This window comes from Crinia signifera, chromosome 6 (assembly GCF_055691185.1).
Source record: "Crinia signifera chromosome 6, ASM5569118v1, whole genome shotgun sequence".
In the NCBI taxonomy this organism is placed as follows: Eukaryota; Metazoa; Chordata; class Amphibia; order Anura; family Myobatrachidae; genus Crinia; species Crinia signifera.
Window position 1 is genome coordinate 26700589 of NC_139222.1, and position 26700 is coordinate 26727288.

Consider the following 26700-nt stretch of genomic DNA (forward strand, 5'->3'; position numbering starts at 1 on the left):
CCAAGAGAGAAGCCCTGTTAGACACAGTACTGTGCAGCCCATGAGAACTCTGCAGGAATGAATCTGAAAAGCGTTTGGAACGCAACCCCGGAAGCAGAGTGCTGCGCTTGGCAAGCCGGAAGTGATGTCTGGAACGCAAGCCCGGAAGTAGCTGTGAAGGCCTGCCTTTTTAATCGCGGAGTTTGATAGAGCTGCAGCATCTTGAGGTCAGTATCGATGTTATTTGTCTCCATAGAGACTATACAGTGACATATTCGCACCCGCAGTGTTACTCTGCCGGGCTGCGCGGGGTTTGTAACTCTAGTAGTAGTGTTGTTGCACCACCAGCTGTGCTTGCCAATCATTTGTGTACGAATTGGATTAGTGCTTTATTGTCGCATATGTTGGCTGCTGGCCAATATGTAGGCAATTGCATCAGATCAGTGCTGCAATAAAAGGAATACAGTCCTCCAGCAGCACCCCATCCTGTAACCCACCACCAATGGCATCATTAGAAATTTCTAAACCCCCCTCCCCCCATTAATTAGGTTTTACCTACATTCTCGTTGCCATGGGTTACATACTCATTGGTAGAGGTTTATTGCTCATTGCCAGGGGTTACATACTCATTGACAGAGGATCTCTCGCTCATTGCCAGTGTGTGCCCACCCCCTCCTCTTGGGTTCAGGTTCCAGACTCTGTTCTAGTGCATTTGAATGATACCTTATACATGTTACGTGATAAAGCACAGGACTGGGGTGTGTTTTCTAGAGTGCAATGCTGTTATTACAGTGGTACATTTTCATGCATACACTAGCAGTGTCCTATCTATCTATCTAGATCACAGGTTCTCAAACTCGGTCGTCAGGACACCAGGATCTTTTAAAATGTGTCTGAGTAATGAATGCACCTGTCGGGTGACTTAGAAAACGTAAACTGTGTGGGGTCCTGAGGACCAAGTTTTAGAACTCCTGATGTAGACCATGCACTCTCTAATGATTAACCAATCATGTGTAGCGATAACACTATCTCTGTCGCAAACCCTCATCCAGTCCCTAATCCTCTATCTCGTACAGTCTATAACGTGACAGATGCTGATTAGTGGACAACCTCACCAAGCTATCCCTTGTGAAGCTGTGCTATGCGTCTCCGAGTCTCGTCCTACACAGGTCCCTGTATCAGAAGATGTAGGCAAATGCCTTCGCTCTGGTGATTCTAGCACTCTCTGGTATGTATATTAGTGCCAAACTACAGACCGCAGTGTGCTAGAAGCACCAGAGCATAGAGTTAAGGCCCCCATACACTGCGATTTTGGACCGATTCCACGCGATTTCTGCGCTTGGGCCGATAAATCGGGCCAAAATCGCATGTGTTTGAGATTTGATCCGATCCGATCAACCTTCCTCTTGCAGACCTATGACCCATACCCCAATTTTGATTCCTTGACCAGATTTTCCTACAAATTGCACTTGGCCTCTTTTATTGCAACTGTTTTCTGTGTTCTAAATTCTATCTCTACTTTTATAGGTGTTGTCGGGACTTAGTCCCTTGTCCCGGGACCAGAAACCTATCCTGCTGTACTGAGGATGGACAAGGATGGGAGTCACATGACTGAGCGGATATTGCACCTCACCCTGGAGATCATCTACCTGCTGACCGGAGAGGTGAGGTGGAATCTGCCCTTAATCTCTTAGAGCAGGCACGTCCAACCTGTGGCCCTCCAGCTGTTGTGAAACGACACATCCCAGCATGCCTTGCCGTAGTTTTAACAATCCCTAATGGCAAAACTGTGGCAAGGCATGATGGGACAGCTGGAGGGCCATAGTTTGGACATGCCCGTTCTAGAGCGTGTCAGGGACTCCGCAGCTGTGTATAACGGTCTAATTAGGAACCAGCTGTCTAGTGTCATGGTCAGTTTAAAGATATCTCTGCTTGCGGACAGTTGAAATATTCTAACCGATTGATGAGATACTAATTAAGTCAACTGTGCTTAAGCATGGTTATCCTTAGAACCTGGTGCCATGAGTTTGTCAATCTAGTAGGTACTGTATGTGATAGATTTCAGTCTCCGGTCTCCACCACACCTTAAAGGGCTAGGCCACCATGTCAACCTGAAATTCAGCTTCTGGAATAAGGGCAATAATGTAGATTCCCTGCAGTAAGTATGTCATTGTGACTTAGGGCCTTATTCTAGTTCACTCTTAGAGGCAAATTCCTTCTTAGATGGACAAAACCATGTGCACTGCAGGGGGCAGATGTAACTTGTGCAGAGAGAGTTCTATTTGGGTGGGGTTTTACGTCAAAGTGAGATCTATATTGCAGTGTAAAAATAAAGCAGCCAGTATTAACCCTGCACAGAAACAAAATAACTCACCCAAAGCTAAATCTCTCTGCACATGTTACATCTGCCCCCCTGCAGTGCACATGGTTTTGTCCAGCTAAGAAGGAATTTGCCTCTAAGAGTGAACTAGAATAAGGCCCTTAATAAGCAGTGTGATACAGGATTATGCAAGACGTGTGGGAGAACCTGTTTGACCTGCAGGCGGAGGAAGATAATTAGATGCAGACGGATTATACACAACCGTATACAAAATAAACTGATTTGTTGCAGTTTAACCCCTCCGCCGCTGCTGAACCTGTTCTGTCACTTTTTCGGGCTGGTCCCATTCTGACATTATCCTTCATTGCTCTTGCTGTACCCACGCAAATGATATATTATCCTGAAAATAGCATTCGTTTGAAAATGTCTTCTCAAAAGGCAAAGACGAGTCACCAAAAATGGGCAAAAGTCTATTGTGCCCCTTTTACACTGCATTCCTGGGTCCAACCCAGGTCACTGGACACGGGTTCCAATCTGTGTCATAGAGGCTTGGAACCCATTCACACTGCTGGCTAGATCCGGCATCCGGTTCTCCCAATGCTGTGAATTGGACCCTGGTCGGATTACATGGGTTACACATTCACACTGCTGAGGAAACTGAGACCAACCCTGCAAGCTAACCAGGTTTAGGATGCGTTCAGTTAACTCGGCGGTGGGATTGCCGGTGTTTACAGTACTGATGCCAGGATCCTGACTGCCGACAGGCCTGATATATCGTGGGCACGTCTGCGGGTGTGTACCCTTGATATGTCTGGGAATGACCGCCCGTACCCTTGCTGCAGAAACCGCTGGTGACTGACACTACAACTGGGTGGGCGCATGTAAATACCCGCCCAGTTGTGATGTCAGACAGGACACATCTGGCTGACGATTGGCAGATTGACGTCAGAGCGGCGGGGGGGGGGGGTAAATTTGACTAAAGATCAATTTTAGTTTGATATAAAATTGATCAACATTGACAGGGAATGTAAGTGTGTTTAGCCCAATGGCGCCACATAGTTCAAATTACATAAAAACTTCCAATACAACTCTCAAGTTTTTCATTCAATATATATATATATATATATTTTCACTTTGAGCTGTGACAGTTTTCCTTTCACTTCGAGCTGTGACCGTTTTTAGTTTTTTTTTGTGTGTTTTTTTAACTCCCCACCCTACACCAAGTCCCTATCTTCTCCTACCTCCAATCTCTGTCTTTACAGCTCCCTCTCTACATATCCAGACCCGGGTTAAAAGAAGGGTTTTATCTGGGTCAGACCCGGGTTGCTGGGCAGTTATGAACGTGTAACCCGGTCCTCGTTCACACTATAGGGAGGAGTTAGTGTCGACTCCAAGCTCTGCCTCCTCGCCCCCCCCCTCCCCCTCAGTGATTCCAGGGCCTCTGCTAATTGCCGGATCACTGCGGGGAGCTTAACCCTGTAAATGCTGGGTCTCTCCCGGGACAGACCCATGTCCAAATTCTGGTTGCGACCTGACCTTTGCGGTGTGAAAAGAATATTAGTGACTCGTTGTGGTACTTGGCGCATTATGTTGCAAACAGATATGGCCAGCGCCTGCCATGTATCATCCAGCTCTGAGGCATAAGGATGTCCAATCAGATGCCATGTATCATCCAGCCCTGAGGCATAAGGACATCCAATCGGATGCCATGTATCATCCAGCCCTGAGGCAGAAGGACGTCCAATCGGATGCATTGTACCTCATAGACGGTGATACCTATAGCCCACATACCGCCGCTACATCTACTATTATAGCAATTACATTACAGAGAACCGTCTAGTACATACTGTATTGTGCAATATAACATCACATAAGGGGTCTCAAACTCCATTACAAACAGCATCAATCACACACTGCCTTCCATTTTATCTCTCACCACAGTGTCTCGCTAACAACACTGTCCTCCATTTTGTTTTTCATGTCCTACAGGCCCACATATGTCACACACATTGTCCCGCTATCGTCCCACAGCACAAACTGCACTCACTGCTCTATCCACGCATTATTGTACACAGTGACCGCGCTATATTAATGCTGAGGTGGGGTATATCGCGTCGGCAGTAGACATTCACCACTGGTATCATTAGAATGTGGAAAAAACATCCATGGTAGTCTAGTGGTGGCAAGCTTGTGTCGGCAGGTCTGGTGGTCAGCTGATGAGGGCTTCTGGCCAAGCCTTGGGCTAGTGTCTCGCACTAGTGCCTAACTCTAAACCGATGGTGTGTTACATGTCAACATCATGGCCAATGTCGACATTTTAACAGTGTTGACTGCTAACATTGTATATGTGAACAGTTTAGTACATCCCTTAATGCTGGGTCACAGCAAAGTCTCTGTAGTGTTCTCCTAGAACCATATTTATAGCCTCCCATGTGACACCTCACACACCGTCCCCACAGTCCTCGTGCTGATGTCTATACACTGACCAAAACTACTGCGGCATTACCACAAATGCAATCTATATTACTAGGCATTACCAAACGATGGCCCTCCAGCTGTTGTGAAACTACAAGTCCCATCATGCCTTGCCAAAGTTTTGCTATTAGGGAATGCTAAAACTGTGGCAAGGCATGCTGGGATGTGTAGTTTCACAACAGCTGGAGGGCCGCAGTTTGTCCATGCCTGCCCTATGCTGTCGAATGCTTCCCATAGTAGTGTATAACACACTGCACTGTCCTCCATACTTTGCATACACACTGTCCTCACCAACCACTATACAACTATACAATACCCTCAGGGTTAACTGGGTACAGGAGGGGGTCATACAGCTATTGCTATGTAACTGTGTGTGTGTTTGGCTGGGCCGGTTCTCCATGTACATGGTGACAAGTGTCAGCTGTCAGTTGCTAAAAAGGGGGATGGGAGCAGTACACCAGCCACCCTGCTCCCACCACATTGCATATATTGGGCCTAATTCAGAGCCGGGGTCTGCATCTCTGGTGCAGAGTTCTGTCCTAGGCAGAGGAGCTCCGGCGGCCATTTTGAGGAAGCGGAGGCAGTGAATCGCCCCATTGTCTGGTGATCTGAGCGGTTTTAAATTATATTTATGTTATTATATTTAAGTTATTTTGATGAATAACTCTTAATACACAGGATTACACAATAGTGAAGAAGTTCAGTGATAATGTGACAACTAGCAATGGTCCGCATGAATGGATAGGACGGGAGAGGAGCCAGCACCTAATCCCGATGCCTCCACCTCACTCACTGATACATGGCAGAGACAATGAGCAGAAGATCCTGGAACTCTCCAACAAGATCATCCAGCTGCTGACCGGAGAGGTGACTGCTGGGAATGGGACATTATACAGTAACACCGGGGGATGTGACCGGAGAGGTGACTGCTGGGAATGGGACATTATACAGTAACATCGTGGGATGTGACCGGAGAGGTGACTGCTGGGAATGGGACATTATACAGTAACACCGGGGATGTGACCGGAGAGGTGACTACTGGGAATGGGACATTATACAGTAACACCGGGGGATGTGACCGGAGAGGTGACTGCTGGGAATGGGACATTATACAGTAACACCTGGGGATGTGACCTGAGAGGTGACTGCTGGGAATGGGGCATTATACAGTAACACCGGGGGAATGTGACTGGAGAGGTGACTGCTGTAAATGGGACATTATACAGTAACACCGGGGGATGTGACCGGAGAGGTGACTGCTGGTAATGGGGAATTATACAGTAACACCGGGGGATGTGACCGGAGAGGTGACTGCTGGGAATGGGGCGTTATACAGTAACACCGGGGGATGTGACCGGAGAGGTGACTGCTGGGAATGGGACATTATACAGTAACACCGGGGGATGTGACAGGAGAGGTGACTGCTGGGAATGGGGCATTATACAGTAACACCGGGGGATGTGACAAGAGGTGACTGCTGGGAATGGGGCATTATACAGTAACACCGGGGGATGTGACCGGAGAGGTGACTGCTGGGAATGGGGCATTATACAGTAACACCGGGTGATGTGACCGGAGAGGTGACTGCTGGGAATGGGACATTATACAGTAACACCGGGGGATGTGACCGGAGAGGTGACTGCTGGGAATGGGACATTATACAGTGACACCAGGGGATGTGACCGGAGAGGTGACTGCTGGGAATGGGGCATTATACAGTAACACTGGGGGATGTGACTGTAGAGGTGACTGATGGGAATGGGACATTATACAGTAACACCGGGGATGTGACTGGAGAGGTGACTGCTGGGAATGGGGACATTATACAGTATCACCAGGGGGAATGTGACCGGAGAGTTGACTGCTGGGAATGGGGACATTATACAGTAACACCAGGGGGAATGTGACCGGAGAGGTGACTGCTGGGAACGGGACATTATACAGTGACACCAGGGGATGTGACCGGAGAGGTGACTGCTGGGAATGGGACATTATACAGTAACACCGGGGGATGTGACCGGAGAGGTGACTGCTGGGAATGGGACATTATAGAGTAACACTGGGGGATGTGACTGGAGAGGTGACTGCTGGGAATGGGGCATTATACAGTAACACCGGGGGATGTGACCGGAGAGGTGACTGCTGGGAATGGGGCATTATACAGTAACACTGGGGGATGTGACTGGAGAGGTGACTGCTGGGAATGGGACATTATACAGTAACACGGGATGTGACCGGAGAGGTGACTGCTGGGAATGGGACATTATACAGTAATACCGGGGGATGTGACCGGAGAGGTGACTGCTGGGAATGGGGCATTATACAGTAACACCGGGGGATGTGACCGGAGAAGTGACTGCTGGGAATGGGACATTATACAGTAACACCGAGGGATGTGATCAGTGAACTGACTGCTGGGAATGGGACATTATAGAGTAACACTGGGGGATGTGACCGGAGAAGTGACTGCTGGGAATGGGACATTATACAGTAATACCGGGGAATGTGATCGGTGAACTGACTGCTGGGAATGGGATATTATACAGTAACACCGGGGATGTGACTGGAGAGGTGACTGCTGGGAATGGGACGTTATACAGTAACACCGGGGGATGTGTCTGGGTGATGACTGTATCACTGTGTGTATCAGGTTCCTATAAGATGTCAGGATGTCACTGTCTATCTCTCCATGGAGGAGTGGGAGTATGTAGAGGAACACAAGGATCTGTACAAGAAAATATTGACTGAGAACCACCGACCCCTCATATCACTGGGTAAGAGACCGATCTAGATACCTTGATAAATCCTATAAACAATGTGTGTGACAAAATCCTATATCGTGTCCAGACACCGATGCATAAGGACTAAAGCCAGCTACACACTGCTATAATTTTGGACAAAATGACAAAGCCAAGCGTTTCTGGGTGTTTGAACATTTGGCCATGTTGAAACTGGCTGATCACTCCATTAGTGGCACATTTTCTTAACAGCTGACAGGAGGCACCGCTATATTCCCCAGAAATTGGCACCCATGTTCTCTAACTTGGACTATCCTGTGTTCTGAGTGAAATTGATATAATTGTGTGTTTTAGGAGACGTGCCTTCAACCCGTGCTCCGGACCTGCACCAGAAACAAGTACACAAATCCTCTCGCTCTGGTAAGGCTCTCCCCCGATTTATGATACCATGGGACCCATTTATCAATGAGATTTAGCTATTTAAAACTCATTGCATATGATAAAGGGTGCCGTCGGCTTGTACAGCGGAAGTATTTATTTATTACCAGTTTCTTATATAGCGCACACATATTCCACAGCGCTGTACAGAGGATATTTGAACATTCACATCAGTCCCTGCCCCAGTGGAGCTTACAATCTATATTCCCTACCACATGTACATAGACATTCTAGGGTTAATTTGTTGTCAGCCAATTAGCCTACCAGTATATTTTTGGAATGTGGGAGGAAAGATAAATAACCCTTCGCACATAATCTAACACGGTGTCCCCTCGGAATAACTTTGTATATGACTGTACATGTTCCCCCACCTGTTTATATTGTCTATTGTTTATACTGTATGCTGTTTACTTGTCACCCACCTGGCTGCTGCACAGCAAACCGAAAACTAATTCCTAGTATATGCAGGTATACCTGGCCAAGAAAGCCGATTCTGAATATACAAACTCCGCACAGTATAGAGGGGTGTGGTATAAATGACCGACAGTCATTTCTCCATCGTCGGAATTCCGACTGCACAGCGGGGGGAACGCAATGAAGCCCCTTGCGGGCTCGCCACGACCCCCACGAGGGAGCAGTCGGGATTCCGACATCGGAGGAATGACTGTCGGAATCCCGACTGTCCGGGAGCCGTCCTGCACCCGTATAGAGCCATGTTGGGAATCGAACCCATGACCTCAGCGCTGTGAGGCAGTAATGCTAACCATTACACCGTCCGTACTGCCTAGATTGTATTGTACTAAGATGACCTGGGGTACAGGGCGAGATGAAATCCCACCTGTGATCCATTAATTATGTCTTCCTACAGATGATTCCAGTAACAAATCTACACCAGAGGGATCACGGGATTGTTCAGAGGTAGAACGCAAGGGACCTCGGGATTATCAGACAGCAGTAACCGAGGTAACAAAACCCGCTAGACCTTTATGGTATAGTCTGCACTTTCTTCAGCCCCCCCCCCAATTATGCCTGTAAATCTATCACCTAACTACGCCTCAGCTTTTTGAGATGAAGTACCATCAGTGACCACTAGAGGCCACTCAACTGACCAAATTCATCTTTGACAGGAAGTGAAAGCAAAACAATCTGTTTTAAAACGTGCTGAATATGGGGGTGTCTCTAATTCCTCCCGGAACGGGGCGAATTCGACCCCATTCCGATGGTTGGGGGACTGGCATGGTCTTTTATGCACATGCGCAGGTCCCCTTTGTGAACGGCTTTACCGCAGTTTATCGGATTAGGGGGGGCCAAGGGCGGGTTGCCCATGGGAATGCAGTCATGACGACGGGGGCAGGCGGTTGATGTCATATGACTCCAGCCACTCGTCCTGTCTTTACAGCCGCAAATAAAAGTCAGTCTCCATTAAATCAGCCCCATGGAGTGTGAAGACAGGGATTGGAAGTAGCGGCAGATATGCACATAGCCATCATTTTTCATGGGCTTTTAACTAGTATTTAATACATTTTTTTTTAAATATAATTTATTAAATTACTACACAAAAACATACTAAGGGGAACCCCCTGCACCGTGAGACACCTCAACCATGGAAGGTGTCAGAATATCTGCTGTAATCTACATGTTATGTCTGAACTTTATTTACCTCAGGATGGAAAAAAAACACCAGAGGCTGGGAATGGGGAAGACCTGGGTGCCAGGCGTAAGCAGCCGAGTGAGGAGAAGAAAGGTGAGTAAACCTGCCTTCTCTGTTATCGTACAAGGCGTTCAGGTTGAATTAATGACCTCAGTGACGGTGCAACAAGCAAAGTAATATGACAAAATAATCGTTTTTTAAACCCTTTATTTTTATGAAATAAAATATAATTTGTTATGTTCTTATCTACATAAAGTGTTGTCCGCCTCTGGGCGGCCAGTGGCACAACTCTCTGCGGAGGGAACTTTTTGAACTCCCTGTATAAGGTCAGGAAAGAAATATAAACTTTTTATGTCCACATATCTCCTTTGGTTCAGGAGCACAGGAGTTTACGATGACATTGCTTCATGAGGTAGACAAATAATTCAAAATGGGCCTTTTTTATGGAAAACGGGTAACTTAGGCCGGGCAAGACCTGTTAGAGAAATCCGGAGACTTAACAATGTCTATTAGTTATACACCTTTTTTTATTGCTATTTTATTTATTTTTTAATTTTTGTGACTAACTTGGTTTGGAAGGGAGCGGACTTCCGCTGCAGATGTGCAGTATGTCGTTACCGGTTACCAAAAAGGCAATCGCATGTGACATTCTACCTCAAAGAAAATATGGCGGCCCCCATTCCGCCATATTGGCCTACTCTGTAAAATCGGTGGTTCAGGATTGATTAAAGTCTTCTGTCGGAGTACCAAACTTTGTTCATGTGGTTGAGTGGCTGGCATATTATATATATATAGATAGGGTTACACTGGGCAGAACAGGCAATACCTAGAAGAGATGACACAAAATAGGGGACAGAACGGAAATTTGCAGCCATCTTTGTTTTGTAGGCTGCGAGCACAGGGGAGTTTTAACAATGGTAGATTAGGCTCTGGCTTTGTGCTAGAGTCTACTGTGCATGTGCAGGTCTCCAGAAACATGGCTCCCCACCATGTTCCGGAGACTAATGCGCCATTTTGGCGGTGATTACACCCATTATATAAACGCCAATGGGTGAGCAACTTTTAGAAATTGTCTTTGGCATAAGTTGTAATTGTACTTGCCGTTCACTTGTATTTTCTTCTTAAATCCTTAATGTTACAGGAAAAAAAAAATATGTAGGAAAGAAGAGGAATTCTTCTGTCAGACCGGACATAGAAAGAGGTCATGACCTCCTCACGAAGCGCCAAGTGAAAGCCAGCATAGACTCGGACAATCAAGCGGAAATTCCCCGAGCTGAAGTAAAGCCGGATTCTTTAAAAAAAGCTAAAAATAAAAACAACATCTCACGGTTTGGAACGGACAATGTAAATCCCGCCAGCAAAAATAAGCTGAAGTGTTCTGAGTGCGACAAAGCTTTTTCCTGCAAATCCCACCTTGCTTTACATCAGCGAAGTCACACGGGAGAGAAGCCATTTCCCTGCTCAGAATGCGGCATTCGCTTCATTAGCAAACCCAGGCTTACCGCGCACCAGAGAAGTCACACCGGGGAAAAACCGTACCCGTGTTCCGAGTGCGGCAAAGGGTTCTACAGCAATTCGCATCTAGTCATACACCGACGAATCCACAAAGGAGAGAAACCGTTCTCCTGCTCGGAGTGCAGTAAAACCTTCAACGACCGGTCGAATTTCATCCGCCACCAGAAAGTCCACACCGGGGAGAGGAAATTTTCATGCCCTGACTGTGGTAAAGGTTTCGCCCAAAACTGCCATCTTGTCGTACACCAGAGAAAACACACGGGGGGGAAGCACTTCTGCTGTTCCAAATGCCGAAGGTTTTTTCCTACGCGAGTGGAACTCTACAGCCACATGAGGACCCACACCGACCAGCTGTTTTCTTGTTCCGAGTGTGGCAAGACCTTTAGTAACATCGTCAGCTACGACCGACACAGGCGGATGCACACCGGCGAGAACCTTCTGAAATGCCCCGAGTGCGGGAAATGTTTTATTAATAAAGCTCACCTCGCGACACACACCAGAACACACACGGGAGAGAAGCCTTTTACGTGTCCCGACTGTGGGAGGGGTTTCAGCGATAAATCGGGCTTTAATAGGCATCGTAAAACTCACCAGCCCCAAACGCCGTTCAACTGCCTGGATTGCGGGAGGACGTACAAGCGGAAAATAAATCTTCTGGCACACCAGAGGCGCCACACCGGGATTAAAGTGTTTCCGTGCGTCAAGTGTAGAAAAGACTTTGCCACTCAGTCAGACCTGGAGGCGCACCGGACAAGCCACGTGGAAGAGAAGCCGCCTCCGTGTTCGCTGTGCGGAAAGACGTTCGTTAGCAAATTGCGTCTACTCGCACATCAGAGGCGACACACCAAGCGGTTTTCATGCACGCAATGCGGTAAAAGCTTCAACGAAAAGTCGAGTTTTGTCAAGCATCAGAGGATTCACACCGGGGAGAGACCGTTTGCGTGCTCGGACTGCGGCAAAACCTTTTCCATCAAGTCGAACATGGTCAGACACCTCAGAGTTCACACGGGGGAGAGGGCGTACTCCTGTTCCGAGTGTGGGAAATCGTTTGCCGTGAAGTTGTGCCTCGTCCGCCACCAGAAACTTCACACCGGAGAGAGATCGTTCCCGTGTTCCAAATGCCAGGAAACGTTCAGCGATAAATCAGATCTGGTTAGACACCGGCGGACTCACGTGGTAGAGAAGCGGTTAGCTTGCTCTCAATGTGAGAAAAGTTTTAACCGCCTCTCTAAACTAACGCGGCACCAGAGGACCCACGCGCAGATAAAATCATTTAACTGTTCGGCCTGCGAGAAGACTTTTAAAAAGAAGTCCTGTTTAAGAAAACACCTCAAAAGTCACGATGAGAAGAATGAGATTACCAACGTGGGGGTGCAGTAGGAGCACTTCCATTGGTTGGCAAAGAGGCTTTTTTAAATGTAGTTATGTATTTATTTATTTATTTATATACAGAAAAATTGGACATGTCACCTTGGAGATGGGCTGGAGCCCCTATTGCTAACATGGTTACTAGCTGCAGGTAGCAGAGCCGTTTCAGTCCTAGAAGAGTAGACTGGCGCAAATCTAAAATGGCCTGCCTGTTCTTTCCATACATGTTCTGATTTGGCCAGGATTTGTGGCCAGCAGTGACATCACACACCATGTGACATCAGGCTCCTACATGTCAGAAACTGCTAAACAAATAATAATGCTATAAATATATACTCACCCTTAAGCTTGCAGTCTCCAGTACCAGCATCACCATAGCTAATAAGGAAAAAAAATTGGTGGGTATATGGCCCTAATATTGTTTGGTGGTAGTATTATTATTATTATTATTATTATTATTATTATTATTTATATTATTATTAGATTATTCTTTGTTACATATTTTAATTATGTCTGATTATCTCTAAGCTAGTTTCCGGACCGTCAAAATGACAGAACAAAATGGCCGAACGGAGCAATGCTTGAATTTCTCAGTCAGGCACCATCTAGTGGCACCAGTGTGCACAACACTTGAATTTCTCCCATAGAGGTGAGGAGCAGCATCAGCCTTTTATTATATAGGATAGGTCAATCGAAAGGACACACTGATCAGTCAGTATAGCTGAAACCGGTTGCTCTGGGCTCTGCTGGAACAGTCTGTTACTTTAAACTGTGATCACATGACAAGCACTTATCAGGAATTATGATAACCACGGACGGTTTTCTGTTTATGGTCTTCAGTCTCCGTACAAACGACAGTGGGCCTTGGAACAACATTTTTAAAGTCCTGTATAATATTAATGATTATTGTATTACTGGCATAGGAAACTATTTATTGGACACAACTGTATTATATTTCATTTGCTTCTGAGATGGCCCTCAAGGAGTACTACAGTCCAGGTTTTAAGACTATGCCTGACTTGAGCACAGGTGACTGATTTAGTACCTCAGTTATTTTGATTTAACAGTCTGCGCTCAAGGCTGGATACAATTATGCACTCCCCTGACAACGTTTCTGCTCGTTGCCAGGGGTTCAATGCTCGTTGCCATGTTTTTTTCTCATTGCCAGGGGGAGTGGTTCATGCTCAGCTGGTAACTCTATATGCACTTCACTGACAGATGCTAGAGGTCCAGTAGGACCTGCCGCCTCCCTCTCCTCCTAGGAGTCGGCCATTTTTAGCAGATTCCATGTGGACGGGCTAGAGCGCATAAAACAGGCGCCCTAGCCCTTAAGCGACAGCTTGGTCTGTGGTGCTGTTCCTACGCCACTGCCTAGATATTATATAACCCGGACTGTTAGTGTGATTTGGGGACCGAGCCTAATTACCCAGTGTGGCTGTAGGATCCGTGGCACTTAAGCAAGTAAACCCAATATAGGACAGGGGGGGGGGGGGGGGGAGCAGGGAGCTGCGGAGCAGTCACTGAGGGGTGGGTGGCTCCGTGTTACTACAGAGTACAGAGGGCCAGATTCTCTAAGCTTCAAAAGTGAGAAAATGGAGAGTGATAAACAGCCAGCCAATCAGCTCCTACCTGCCATGTCACAGACTGTGTTTGAAAAATGTCAGGCAGGAGCTGATTGGCTGGCTGTTTATCACTGTCTATTTTATCACTTTTGAAGCTTAGAGAATCTGGCCCACAGTGAGAGTTGGACTTTGAAAGGTTCTATGCGTTGGAAGAGCAGATGGTAGGTGACCATAACCAAGTAGTTAAGTGTAATTTAGAGGGAGCATATTTTAGGGTGTGAGCAGGTCTTTTAGTGCAGATACTAATAGCAACAGGTCCTCCACTAGTATTGATGTGTTTATAGTGTAAGGCATGGGTCTTCAAACTGCGGCCCTCCAGATGTTGTGAAACTACAAATCCCAGCATGCCTTGCCACAGTTTTACCACTCCCTTATAGCAAAACTGTGGCAAGGCATGCTGGGATTTGTAGTTTCACAACATCTGGAGGGCCGCAGTTTGAAGACCCATGGTGTAAGGAGAGGTTGTGACCTATAGTGTTTTGTATGTCTATGGAACCCTCTCTAGGTTCCTTTGTATGTCAAGAATTCCTCTTGCTGCCCTAATGGGCAAAACCAACTCTGACCAGGTGGGTTCACGTCCAGGCCCCCCCCCCCCCCCCCTCCCCCCTGGCCAGAGCCCAACTCAACCGCCTGAAGGCATCACACCAATGAGAGGTTTAAATGTTACGATATTAGGTAGCAACAGCTATGTGTTGCTATATTTATTTATTTATTTACAGTTTCTTATATAGCGCAGCAGATTCTGTTGCACTTTACAATAGTAGACAGAGATAACACAAACTGGGTAACAACAGACAGACTTGGAGGTAGGAGGGCCCTGCTGCAAGCTTACAATCTATAGGGACATAGGGGGGAAACACAAGGACAGGCCCCAGTAATAGCATAGCAGTCCCACCAAGTTACAAGTCCAGAAGGGAAACTATATAATACATAAGTGCCTCAGAGGGTTACGCGTGTGGTATATAAATATGATAGGCTTGCCTGAAGAGGGGAGTTTTCAGGGAACACTTGAAAGTTTGGAGGCTAGCGGAGAGTCTTATTGTGCGTGGAAGGGCATTCCATAGGATGGGAGCAGCCCGATGAAAGTCCTGCAATAGTGAATGGGAGCTAGTGATCCGTGCAGGAGAGAGACGCAGATCTTGTGCAGAGCGCAGTGGCCGAGATGGGAGATATTTTGTGATAAGTAAGGAGATATATGCTGGTGCAGTATGGTTAATAGCTGTATATGCGAGTAGAAGTGTTTTATATTGAATACGGTAAGATACAGGCAACCAATGGAGGGACTGGCAGAGCGGATCAGCAGACGATGAGCATCTTGCTAGGAAGATCAGCCTAGCAGCAGCATTTAAAATAGATTGCAGTGGCGAGAGTCTGTTTACCCAGATTGTGGCTTTGGGTCTGCGAGAGTTAATAAGCTTATGAGGTGCAAGGGTTCCTACTATATTTGTAGGGAATATGTTTGGCAAACCGGCGTTTGGGATGCCGGGAGTTGGAACTCCGATGCTGGAATCCCAGCACTGGTACCGCTCCCAATGCCGATGTTGGTATCTCGACTGTTGGCATCCTGAGGTAAGTATTCCAGGGGTGGTTAGGGATAGGTTGTGGGGAGAGGGGGGTGTTAGGTTTAGGAAGTATAGGGGAATTTAGGATTAGGTTGCAGGGGGGAGCGGTTAGGGTTGGGCACTAAGGCGGTGGTATGATGCAGGAGGAGGGTTGGAAAACCCACCTATCGGGTATCGGGATTCAGTGCATCCAGATGCCGCGTCAGACTTCTGACCGACAGTGTCCCCTACCGGTACAAAGTGATTGCACTAGAAATCTGGATGCTGCGTTACCCTTCTGATTAAGTATTAAGTTGTTTGGGACAGCTACTTATTAAACTGAGCATTTAGGTCAGGCCTGGCCAAACGATGGCTCTCTAGGTGTTGTGAAACTACAAGTCCCATCATGCCTTGCCACAGTTTTGCTATTAGGGAATGCTAAAACTATTGCAAGGCATGCTGGGATCTGTAGTTTCACAACAGCTGGAAGGGCAGTAGTTTGGCCAGGCCTGATTTAGGCAATTAATTTATCCGAGGGCGGTTTGAAGCGCTTGCTGTGGGCACTGTGGACCGAGAATGTCTGGGAACAACAGATCTAATTAGCTCTGAGACTGCCTAATAGGATTTCCAAGCCGTGGTACGATTGGGCAGTTTGCAGATCTATGGCTCCTGATTCTGAGTCCTACTCGATGGCCAGGCGCCAGCTGCAGATTAACTGCCCCACACCCCCGGCCACTAGATGAGTCCGCCTTCGACTCAGATTAAGGTGGGGGTGGCTGGATATTTACCCAATGGTGGATCTGCATGTATTTTAATGTAACGTTTGTAGATTTTTTTTTTCCAATGTTGGCCGGATTCAGAGGTGGACGCAGTGCCCGTCGCCGTTTCGAAGCCGTACGTAGTGGATCTGAGAAGTCGCGCAATTGTTATAGCCGCCACCTTTTGTAAAGACATCGATCGCACCGTAATGTCGCTCAGAATGTCCGTCCTAAATAAGGGGCTGTGGCTCGAACCTGCTGCATAAGATGACGCAGTCACTATTTACGAAAAATCGAAAATGCACCCACCCCTGAATCCGGCCTTGTGTTCCCGAACACGTTTTGTGACTGTATAATTTATTCTTTGACATGCATGTTTGTTTTTTGGTGCTTACATTGTAATAGAGTATTAGAATAGACTACCTCTGTGATGAAATATACTAAGGTCATGAACAAGCCGGTGACCTGAATTCCAGGATCCGGTGACATTGTTACAGCAATAAAAATTGAAAATCGTCTGCAGCTTTCCTCATTTACCTGTGTGTGTGTGTGTGTGTGTGTGTGTGTGTGTGTGTGGGGGCTCCTATTCAATTAGCTGGGCTGTGAGCAGATTCCATTGTGACAGCCAAGAGATACTGACAACAATCTCTTGTGCCTATTGATAAACCATACATTACACTCATTTTGCAAACTTAAATATTCACATGAATGCTACATGACCACCCAGAACCAGAAGACATGGTACAGCCGCCAGGGACAGGTAAGTCACCCCTGGGCTACCAGGGGTGATATGTTGATACTATAACATATAGACATTTCATCAGTGTCTACATGATAAATTATGAATGTCAGTGTCGACATTAATGTCTGCCACCATATTATTATAACCAAGCCTGAAGGCAATAAAAGTCTTATTTCAGGGGTTGTCAATCCTAATCCTCAGATACCACCAACATGTCATGTTTTCAGGATCTCTTTTATCATGCATAGGTGAGTAAAACAATTTTTTTTTTCTTTTAATGAATGAAAGTGATATGGCATATTGACACCGATATATATTATGGATTCAGTATTGAATCCCGGCGGTCGGGATCCCGGCGTTCAGAATCCCGACAGCCGAAATGCCGACAAGGGGGGGACGTGGATCGCCCCCCCTTGCGGGCTCGCTGCGCTCGCCACGCAGCGGGCCCGGTGCCTCGCTACGCTCGGCACGCTATTTTATTCTCCCTCCAGGGGTGTCGTGGACACCCCAGGAGGGAGAAAGTGTCGGCATTTCGGCGGTCGGGATTCCGGCGTCGGGATTCTGAACGCCGGGATCCCGACCGCCGGGATCTTAACTGCATCCCATATATTATGGATAAAAGTTCGAGGACATATTAATAAATTCGAATGATTTATCATTAACTGTAAACATCAAAGTTTCTTCTAAATGTACTATAACCCCTCCATCCACTGACCTCTACAAATATCTCACATGCTTTCACAGAAAGAAATCCTGAAAGTATGGCCTGTAGTGGTTCTTGGAGATAGTTGCTGAGAACCGTCAGGTCCAGGGTACAGTAATAGGGTGTGGATTGCATCTAGACCAGAGGTGGCCAAAAGGGTCCTCGAGATCCACCAACGGTTCATGTTTTCCAAATCACCTAGCTGGTGCACAGCTGTAGTCAATACTAACTGTCACATTTTTTTTAAACCTGCTGCATTCATTCCTACTATAGATCCACAAGTGGCCTGGAAAACATGAACTGTTGGTGGATCTTGAGGACAGGTTGGGCCACCCCTGCTCTAGAGAGTACATAGCCAGCCAGGAAAATGACCGCTCATAAAAGTACTGTTATAAGCTGGTGTGTTATGGCATATGGTAATCCCCTACAACACCCTCGCCTGGCCAGTTTGCAAAGAGGACTAAATAGGATACAATCACCTGTGTCCAAAGCAGACAAGACATGGTTACGATGGGCTCATCTTTTATCATTTATCCTGAAGCTGGGGGGAGGAGGTAGGGTCAGGGTAGTGGACAAGTGGAATAGCCTCCCGAAAGAGGTGATAGAGGCTAAGACAGTAGAGCAATTTAAACATGTTTGCAATAGGAATATGAATATTCTTACACAAACCTAAATAATTTGGATTGATGTCAAAAAAATAAATGCAAAAGGGGCAGATTAGATGGGCCAAAAGGTTCTTATCTGCCATCAAATGTTTCTATAAAGTGGTGTATTGGTAGAGGATTTAGCAGACTTGTGCAATACTTAAAACATCTGCTTTGCAAATACTGGAATCTCCTGTGAAAAAAGTTCCAATCTTGGACCACCGATCCGTTGGGGGAAATATCTATTTGATGGATCTGCTACTTTGACTACTACTCAGGTCTGGTAAATTGGGACCACTTGTTACTAGAAAAGGGGGATTTTAGTGTTGTGCTCCAGCAGTAGATGCTGAAGGAAAGTAGATGCAGCAGACTGTTATTGGTGTTGACTACTAAAAGCATAAATGAGACTATAAACAAGCTGTTGGTACCAATGTGTAAATATTATGGACCGCAGAAGAATCTCACTTTGTGCTGGCTTGAGTAGAGATACAACAGGGCCATTTGGCACGTCACATACCATCCCCAGGCAGACGGCTTAACATAGCGCAGTTATGGGTTATTCCAACACCGATTTAAGGGCCTGATCCAGTCCTGATCACTGCAAATTTAGCCGCCACCCAGACAGGCTTTCTAATGGATCACTGATCGTAATTAATGCAAAACATTATTTAATATTGTGAATATATATCACAGATTTTGAAGAAAGACACGTCTGTATTAATAAAAGTAAATGTGCTCCTTATTGCTTAAAGAATGAACAATTAAAAGAGTTGACTTATTAGTAACAACCAATGACTCAAATATTCGCTGCACAGATATCTGATTGGCCCAACAGAAATCTACTGAATCTTTTTTTTTTTTGTAATATCTAAGAGTACTGAGTTTAAGAGATTTACAGACCACCACATTATGCATGGCGCCACAGCTCCCACTGTAGGTGGGAGAGGGCCGGGATTGGATGAGGGTGAATATCAGGGCCAATAGCAGAAGAGGGAGGGAGGGAGGGAGAGAGAGAAGAGTAGGTAGGAGAGGACAAAGAGTTGGTTGGGAGAAGGCATAGAGTGGGAGGGAGAGGGTAGTGCATAGATGGAAGAGGGCAGAGAGTGGGAAGGTGAGGGTGCGTAGAAGGGAGAGGGCAGAGAGTGGGAGGGTGAGAGCAGAGGGCAAAAAGTGGGTGGGAGAGGGCAGAGTGTGGGAGGGTGAGGGCAGAGTAGGTAGGATAGTGGAAGGATGAGGTCAAAGTAGGTAGGAGAGGGCAAAGAGTGGGTGGTAGAGGACAGAGTGGGAGGGTAATGCGTAGAAAGGAAACGGTATGTGTGTGTGTGGGGGGAACATAGAGTGCTAGGAAGGGGGTGGGTGAGACAGGGGCAGTTGCTGGGTGGTTGGCACTGCAGATGCAAGGCCCATAACTACCATTACTCAATCTGATTGGCTAAATATTTCCAACATTCATAGCACGCACATGGTTTAAATTCTCCCAGAATTATCTGATACAGGTATAACCATATGAACCAAATAATAATTTCAGTGCAAAAGATAGAATGGTCTAATGTATAGCTACATTGGATTTCCTAATATTGCATTTCTCATATTCGGAGGTTCAAAGACTTTTTTATTAATTATATCATGATTAACATGATCTGAGTGGTTACAAAACAGTTTCCCTTACCCAGAGGAAGTACAGTGGTTCTCTGACCTATGTAGTGCGTTATAATTTCTTAGTACAGCTTTTCCCACTTTCAAGGCTCATTCAAGGGTTGTGGTGTTGCCGCAATGTGCTTTATCTTATGTTCTACAAAATCTGATTTATTGGGCAAACCTTTGTCACTTTTAGAACAACATGGCACAGTGTGAGTCCTGTGATGTCCAGCAAGGTGCAATTTCTTGGTAAAACATTTCCCACATTGAGCACAGCGATATGGATTCTCCATGGTGTGATTTCTCTGATGTTGAGTAAAATGGGATTTCTTAGTACAACATTCCCCACACTCAGTGCAAGAATACAGATTGTCTGCTTTGTGAGTTCTCTGATGTCTGGAAAGATTGGATTTCTCAGGAAAACATTTCCCACATTCAGTGCAATAATATGGGTTCCCCCCAGTGACAGTTCTCTGAAGTTTAACTCCATTTGACTTTGCAGCAAAACATTTGCCGTGTTCGGGGCAAGAAAGTTGTTTGTCTCCTGTGTGGGTGTCCTGGTGTATGACAAGCTGTGACTCTACAGTGAAGGCCATCCCACATACAGAACAGACAAAGTATTGATTCAGCGTCGGAACTCCCTCGTGATTTTGAAGACCAGAGTTACTGATGAACCATTTTTGACAACTGGATGATATTGTCGTTTCCTTTGTGCTTGCTATTGTGGAGTTTATATTGGTATCTCCAGTGCAGTCCTCTTTATCCATCTTGTGATTTGAAGGTGCACAGATTTCCATATGTACAGAGGTATCAGTGTGTGTGAGGTCTCCTCCGTCACATGATGCTGGTTCCGCCTTAATATGAGTAGCTATATACTGTGTATGACCTCTGGGTGTATATAGGTCAGTGTGTGTGAGGTCTCCTCTGAAACATGACACCGGTTCCTCCTTACTATGAGATTTATACTGTGTATGACCTGTGGGAGTATAATTGTCATTGTGTAAGACATTTCCTTCTTCATAAGAGACAGACTCCTCCTTAATATAAGTCGATGGAGAATGAGTTGCAGCATATTTAGAGAAGTCTATTGAAAGGAAATACATTGTGATTAGATATTTTTAATACTATTTTTCCCTAACTACTGCCAAACATCAACATTATTATTAATCCTCTCCTTACCTGGTGACGTGAGGGGCTGCTGATTCTCCGTCATGACGTCCTTGTATAGATCCCTGTGTCTCTCTAAATACTCCCACTCCTCCATGGATAGGTAGACAGTGACATCCTGACACCTTATAGGAACCTGAGACACACAATGATACAGTCATCACCCAGATAGATCCCCCCCCCGGTGTTACTGTATAATGTCCCATTCCTAGCAGTCACCTCCCCGGTCACATCCCCTGGTGTTACTGTATAACGTTCCATTCCCAGCAGTCACCTCCCCAGTCACATCCCCTGGTGTTACTGTATAACGTCACATTCCCAGCAGTCACCTCTCCGGTCACATCCCCCCGTTGTTACTGAAAAATGTCCCATTCCCAGCAGTCACCTCTCCTGTCACATCCCCCGGTGTTACTTTATAATGTCCCATTCCCAGCAGTCACCTCTCCGGTCACATCCCCCCAGTGTTACTGTATAATGTCCCTTTCCCAGCAGTCACATCCCCCTGTGTTACTGTATAATGTTTCATTCCCAGCAGTCACATCTCCGGTCACCTCCCCCGGTGTTACTGTATAATGTCCCATTCCCAGCAGTCACCTCTCCGGTTACATCCCCCATTGTTACTGTATAATGTCCCATTCCCGGCAGTCACCTCTCCGATCACATACCCCTGTGTTACTGTATAATGTCCCATTCCCAGCAATCACCTCTCCGGTCACATCCCCCGGTGTTACTGAACAATGTCCCATTACCAGCAGTCACCTCTCCGGTCACATCCCCCGGTGTTACTGTATAATGTCCCATTCCCGGCAGTCACCTCTCTGATCACATCCCCCGGTGTTACTGTATAATGTCCCATTCCCAGCAGTCACCTTTCCTGTCACATCCCCGGTGTTACTGTATAATGCCCCATTCCCAGCAGTCACCTCTCAGGTCACATCCCCGGTGTTACTGTATAATGCCCCATTCCCAGCAGTCACCTCTCAGGTCACATCCCCCGGTGTTACTGTATAATGCCCCATTCCCAGCAGTCACCTCTCAGGTCACATCCCCCGGTGTTACTGTATAATGTCCCATTCCCAGCAGTCACCTCTCCGGTCACATCCCCCGGTGTTACTGTATAATGTCCCATTCCCAGCAGTCACCTCTCCGGTCACATCCCCCGGTGTTACTGTATAATGTCCCATTCCCAGCAGTCACCTCTCCGGTCACATCCCCCGGTGTTACTGTATAATGTCCCATTCCCAGCAGTCACCTCTCCGGTCACATCCCCCGGTGTTACTGTATTATGCCCCATTCCCAGCAGTCACCTCTCCGGTCACATCCCCCGGTGTTACTGTATAATGTCCCATTCCCAGCAGTCACCTCTCCGGTCACATCCCCCGGTGTTACTGTATAATGTCCCATTCCCAGCAGTCACCTCTCCGGTCACATCCCCGGTGTTACTGTATAATGCCCCATTCCCAGCAGTCACCTCTCAGGTCACATCCCCGGTGTTACTGTATAATGCCCCATTCCCAGCAGTCACCTCTCAGGTCACATCCCCGGTGTTACTGTATAATGCCCCATTCCCAGGAGTCACCTCTCCGGTCACATCCCCAGTGTTACTGTATAATGTCCCATTCCCAGCAGTCACCTCTCCAGTCACATCCCCCGGTGTTACTGTATAATGTCCCATTACCAGCAGTCACCTCTCCGGTCACATCCCCCGGTGTTACTGTATAATGTCCCATTCCCAGCAGTCACCTCTCCGGTCACATCCCCCGGTGTTACTGTATAATGTCCCATTTTCATCAGTCACCTCTCTGGTCACATCCCCCGGTGTTACTGTATAATGCCCCATTCCCAGCAGTCACCTCTCCGGTCACATCCCCCGGTGTTACTGTATAATGCCCCATTCCCAGCAGTCACCTCTCCGGTCACATCCCCGGGTGTTACTGTATAATGCCCCATTCCCAGCAGTCACCTCTCCGGTCACATCCCCGGGTGTTACTGTATAATGCCCCATTCCCAGCAGTCACCTCTCCAGTCAGCAGCTGGATGATCTTATTGGTGAGTTCTAGGATCTTCTGCTCACTGTCCCTGTCATATATCTGTGATTGAGTTGTGGGTTTAGTGATTAAGTTCCAGATCCTGCTCCGTCCTGCTGACAGATCAGTGTGTAAGACACTGTCACCAGACATCAACTTTTGAGATGTGTAATCCTGGGTGTTTTAAAAAGGAGAAATAAAAGCATTGCGAACGTGTGTCAGGACAACAGATCAACAGACAGCACACAAATAAAAGGGTAACAGGCCCCCTAGTCAATTTAGTGTCTTTTACACCTGAGTGGTGCATGCTGGGTATTTTTCCAAGGGGCCGGAGACCTACTCCAGGAAATTAAAGCTAGCTATAAGTGCTGTGGCAATTTTTTTTTTTTTTTTACAAGAATAGATACAGCCAACCTTATTTCATTTTTCAATTATATAAAGAGTAACATAACTTTAGGTTTTAAAGGGATTGTGTGGAGACTGTACCTGATAAGGAGAAGAAGGCCTCTTCCTATTTTGATACATGGGAAATTTTATTGCAAGGGTTTAAAGTTACAGGAGTGATGTCACTGTGACATTCCCAGAAGCCCTCACCTGTCCGGTCAGCAGGTAGATGATCTCCAGTGTGAGGTGTAATATCTTCTCAGTCATGTGACTCCTGTCACTGTCCATTCTCAGCGAATCACCTGACATCGCTGCTAGAGTGGAAAGCAGAGAACAATTGAAATAACAGAACAGAGACAATTTATTCATGGAAGCCAAACAATACGCGAGTCACAAAATGGTCTTTGGGCACACTATCAGGGAGCAGACCTACTTTGGGATACTCTGAATTCTGAGTTCCATTCACCCTACCTGAGCAACTTCCTTTTGAAATTTAGATGATGCTAATTTGAACTGGATTCTTTGTCTTGGTCTAAAGCTGGGTACACACGGATAGATTTGAAGCCCGGGGGCTTTCTGGGATATCTTGCCGCATGCTGTGCCGATTCCTGGCTATGCCCCGGTCATCGGCTGTAATTTGCATGCTGTTTTTGAACTGTAATTGGACAGTTCATTACCATCTGGTAATTATCCTCAGACCTTCCCTTTGCATTCGCCACTTTAAATTGTTTACGTTGTGTATGTGCTTCTTTTGTGACAAGACTTTTATCCCTATTGGAAAATCCTTGTGTTTTTTTAGATGTGTGTTTTCTTACATGTGCAATTCTATGGTAAAACATGATTAACGCACAGGAGGACATTTTTATCACATTTACTGCCCCACTGAGGAGAATTATCACACGCATAATAGCAAGGGAAGTACCCTTTCCTTTATTTTAAATCTCTAGAGCTGGTGAAGGTTGATTCCACCTTTTTTGTGTTGTCTGATTGTTTTTGGAGAACCGAAGAAACTCCATTGGTAATCTTCTGCCTAGCAGCTAGTGCACCCCCCGTGGTGAACACTACTTTTGTATGTGCATACACATCCCCAGCATGCCCTGCTACAGTTTTGCTACTTGGCCATGCTAAAACTGCTGCAGGGCATTCTGGGACGTGTAGTTCAACAACGACTGGAGTGCCAAAGGTTCCCCATCCCTGGTCAAAGCAAATGTTTTATCGGCTGCTTGAAGAGGGATAGTTTATTCTAGAAACTCTAATTGGGTATATGGAAATTACGGACATCGCAGTCCACACAGTGTTTACTGCAGCAGAGAAAGCCTAAGTAGATATTCAGCAGGATATGAATGCACGGAACTAGGCCATGTCTGCATCCCTGTCTCCGCTCACTCAGAGAGTCCCAGGGTACTGCCCGTATAGTATGTGTGGGGTTCAATGTATATTGTGACCACACTAGTGATGTTCATCGACAGATTTGCCATCAATTATCAATTAGTTTCAAACATCTGTAAGAAGCGATCGATAGTATGTGTATGTAGTGTTCATTCTAGCACCCGCCATCTTTGAAAACCCATGCAGTTCCTGTTCCCTGCCTAGGGTGTCGCTGTATGCTGAGGTGTTTCTAGCACAGGTCTGGTTTGCATATCAGTGCTGATATACAGACCACACTGTGCTAGAAGCACTACAGCAGACAGCGACACCCCAGGCAGGGAAGAGGAACTGCATGGGCTATAAAAGATGGCAGGTGCTAGAATGAACACTATGTGTGCACAGACAGTGCCCGCACGTATGCATAGCGGGAGCAGTACCTTCGTGAATCAGCCACTGACGTTTAACATCTGTGACAGTCCATCGATGGTGAAACCTCTCACTGTTGGGCTATCGATGGTCTATGGGCAACCTTAGGTCACATAGCAGCTTCGTAAGTCAACTAAGGCATCCTAGTATAGTGTTCATTATAGCACCCTGCACCTTTCAAAACCAGTGCAGTTTCACTTCCCTGTCTGGGGTGTGCTGTGGGGCTTCTAGCACATTCTGGTCTGTACTTCAACAAAGACAGACAGCCCAAACTGTGCTAGAACATTAGTAACGCTTAAACAGAATGCCCATAACGATTTTGATTGGTTACTTACGCCGCTGCAATAGATGTTCGGAAGAACCACACAGAAAGTCTTGTTGCCCTATCCCGGTCTCTTGGAAAGCCGACTCCGGCACTTGAACACCTTGATCACAGGTAAAGAGAAAGTTCTCTGTTGGCTTTCCAACATCATCCGTCGTCTTAGATGGATTCCTATCGGCGCTGAGCACATTTATAGTCGGGGTTCCAGCGACGCACAACTTGGAAGCATTCAGGCTGTTTAGTATGCGATTCATTCGAGTCTTGCGGCTGGCGCGCTGCCGAAACGTTTCCTCGATCAGCTTGTTGCCGGGAGGGAAGATGCTGGGCACGGCGTCCACTCTCAGCACCTTGGTGCGCCCGGCGTGCACGTAGCAGTCGTCTGTGAAGTGGGCGGAGCAGAGACGGTAATTATCGTTTTTCTTCGTCTCTAACACTCTCTCGGCGAAGGAATCGATGTCCTTGAAGACGTGTCCGGTCCTCTGAAGCCAGATCTTTATCCGATGCTTATCTTTGGGGAAGACGTGCAAGATAATGTCCGGGTGCAAGGTTTTCATTCCGGTTCGGTACGGACACGAGCGGATGATACAGCTCGGCATTGTGACTGTCTGGGGAAATAAAAAGAAAGATGATTATGAAGGAATATTACCAATAAACCACTAGGATCTGCCAAAGTGACTGATTTGGCATTGTAACCATGGAAACACTGACGTAGATCAACACGCAGTTTGGTCCTCCAACAGAGGTGTCGTCTACATTGACATCATCATTTGCTTTGCAGTGACTCTTGCCAAGACACAAATGCATTAATAATGACAGCAGTCAAGATCCCGGCAGTCAGAATGCCCACGGACCCTGGTGAGTATTCAATACCTAA

The 26700-nt window shown here is 46.6% G+C and overlaps 2 protein-coding genes across 2 annotated transcripts in view; one reads left to right on the forward strand and one right to left on the reverse strand.

The window, feature by feature from the left end:
• LOC146009554 (uncharacterized) overlaps positions 1 to 26700 on the reverse strand; it is a 40562-nt gene that overhangs the window by 12568 nt on the left and 1294 nt on the right. Inside the window, exons 2-6 of the mRNA XM_083150000.1 lie at positions 25840 to 26431; positions 23921 to 24024; positions 23318 to 23500; positions 21312 to 21435; positions 20235 to 21216 (exon numbers count right to left, since the gene is read on the reverse strand). Coding sequence (XP_083006126.1) covers positions 20235 to 21216; positions 21312 to 21435; positions 23318 to 23500; positions 23921 to 24024; positions 25840 to 26422 — 1976 coding nt within the window. The 5' untranslated portion in view covers positions 26423 to 26431. The remainder of the gene's footprint in view (positions 1 to 20234; positions 21217 to 21311; positions 21436 to 23317; positions 23501 to 23920; positions 24025 to 25839; positions 26432 to 26700) is intronic.
• LOC146010143 (uncharacterized) lies at positions 62 to 14060 on the forward strand. The gene is made up of 8 exons (XM_083151089.1): positions 62 to 206; positions 1507 to 1643; positions 5453 to 5641; positions 7425 to 7548; positions 7867 to 7932; positions 8819 to 8913; positions 9616 to 9694; positions 10743 to 14060. The coding sequence occupies exons 2-8, from the start codon at positions 1566 to 1568 to the stop codon at positions 12494 to 12496; spliced, it is 2385 nt and encodes a 794-aa protein (XP_083007215.1). The 5' UTR covers positions 62 to 206; positions 1507 to 1565; the 3' UTR covers positions 12497 to 14060.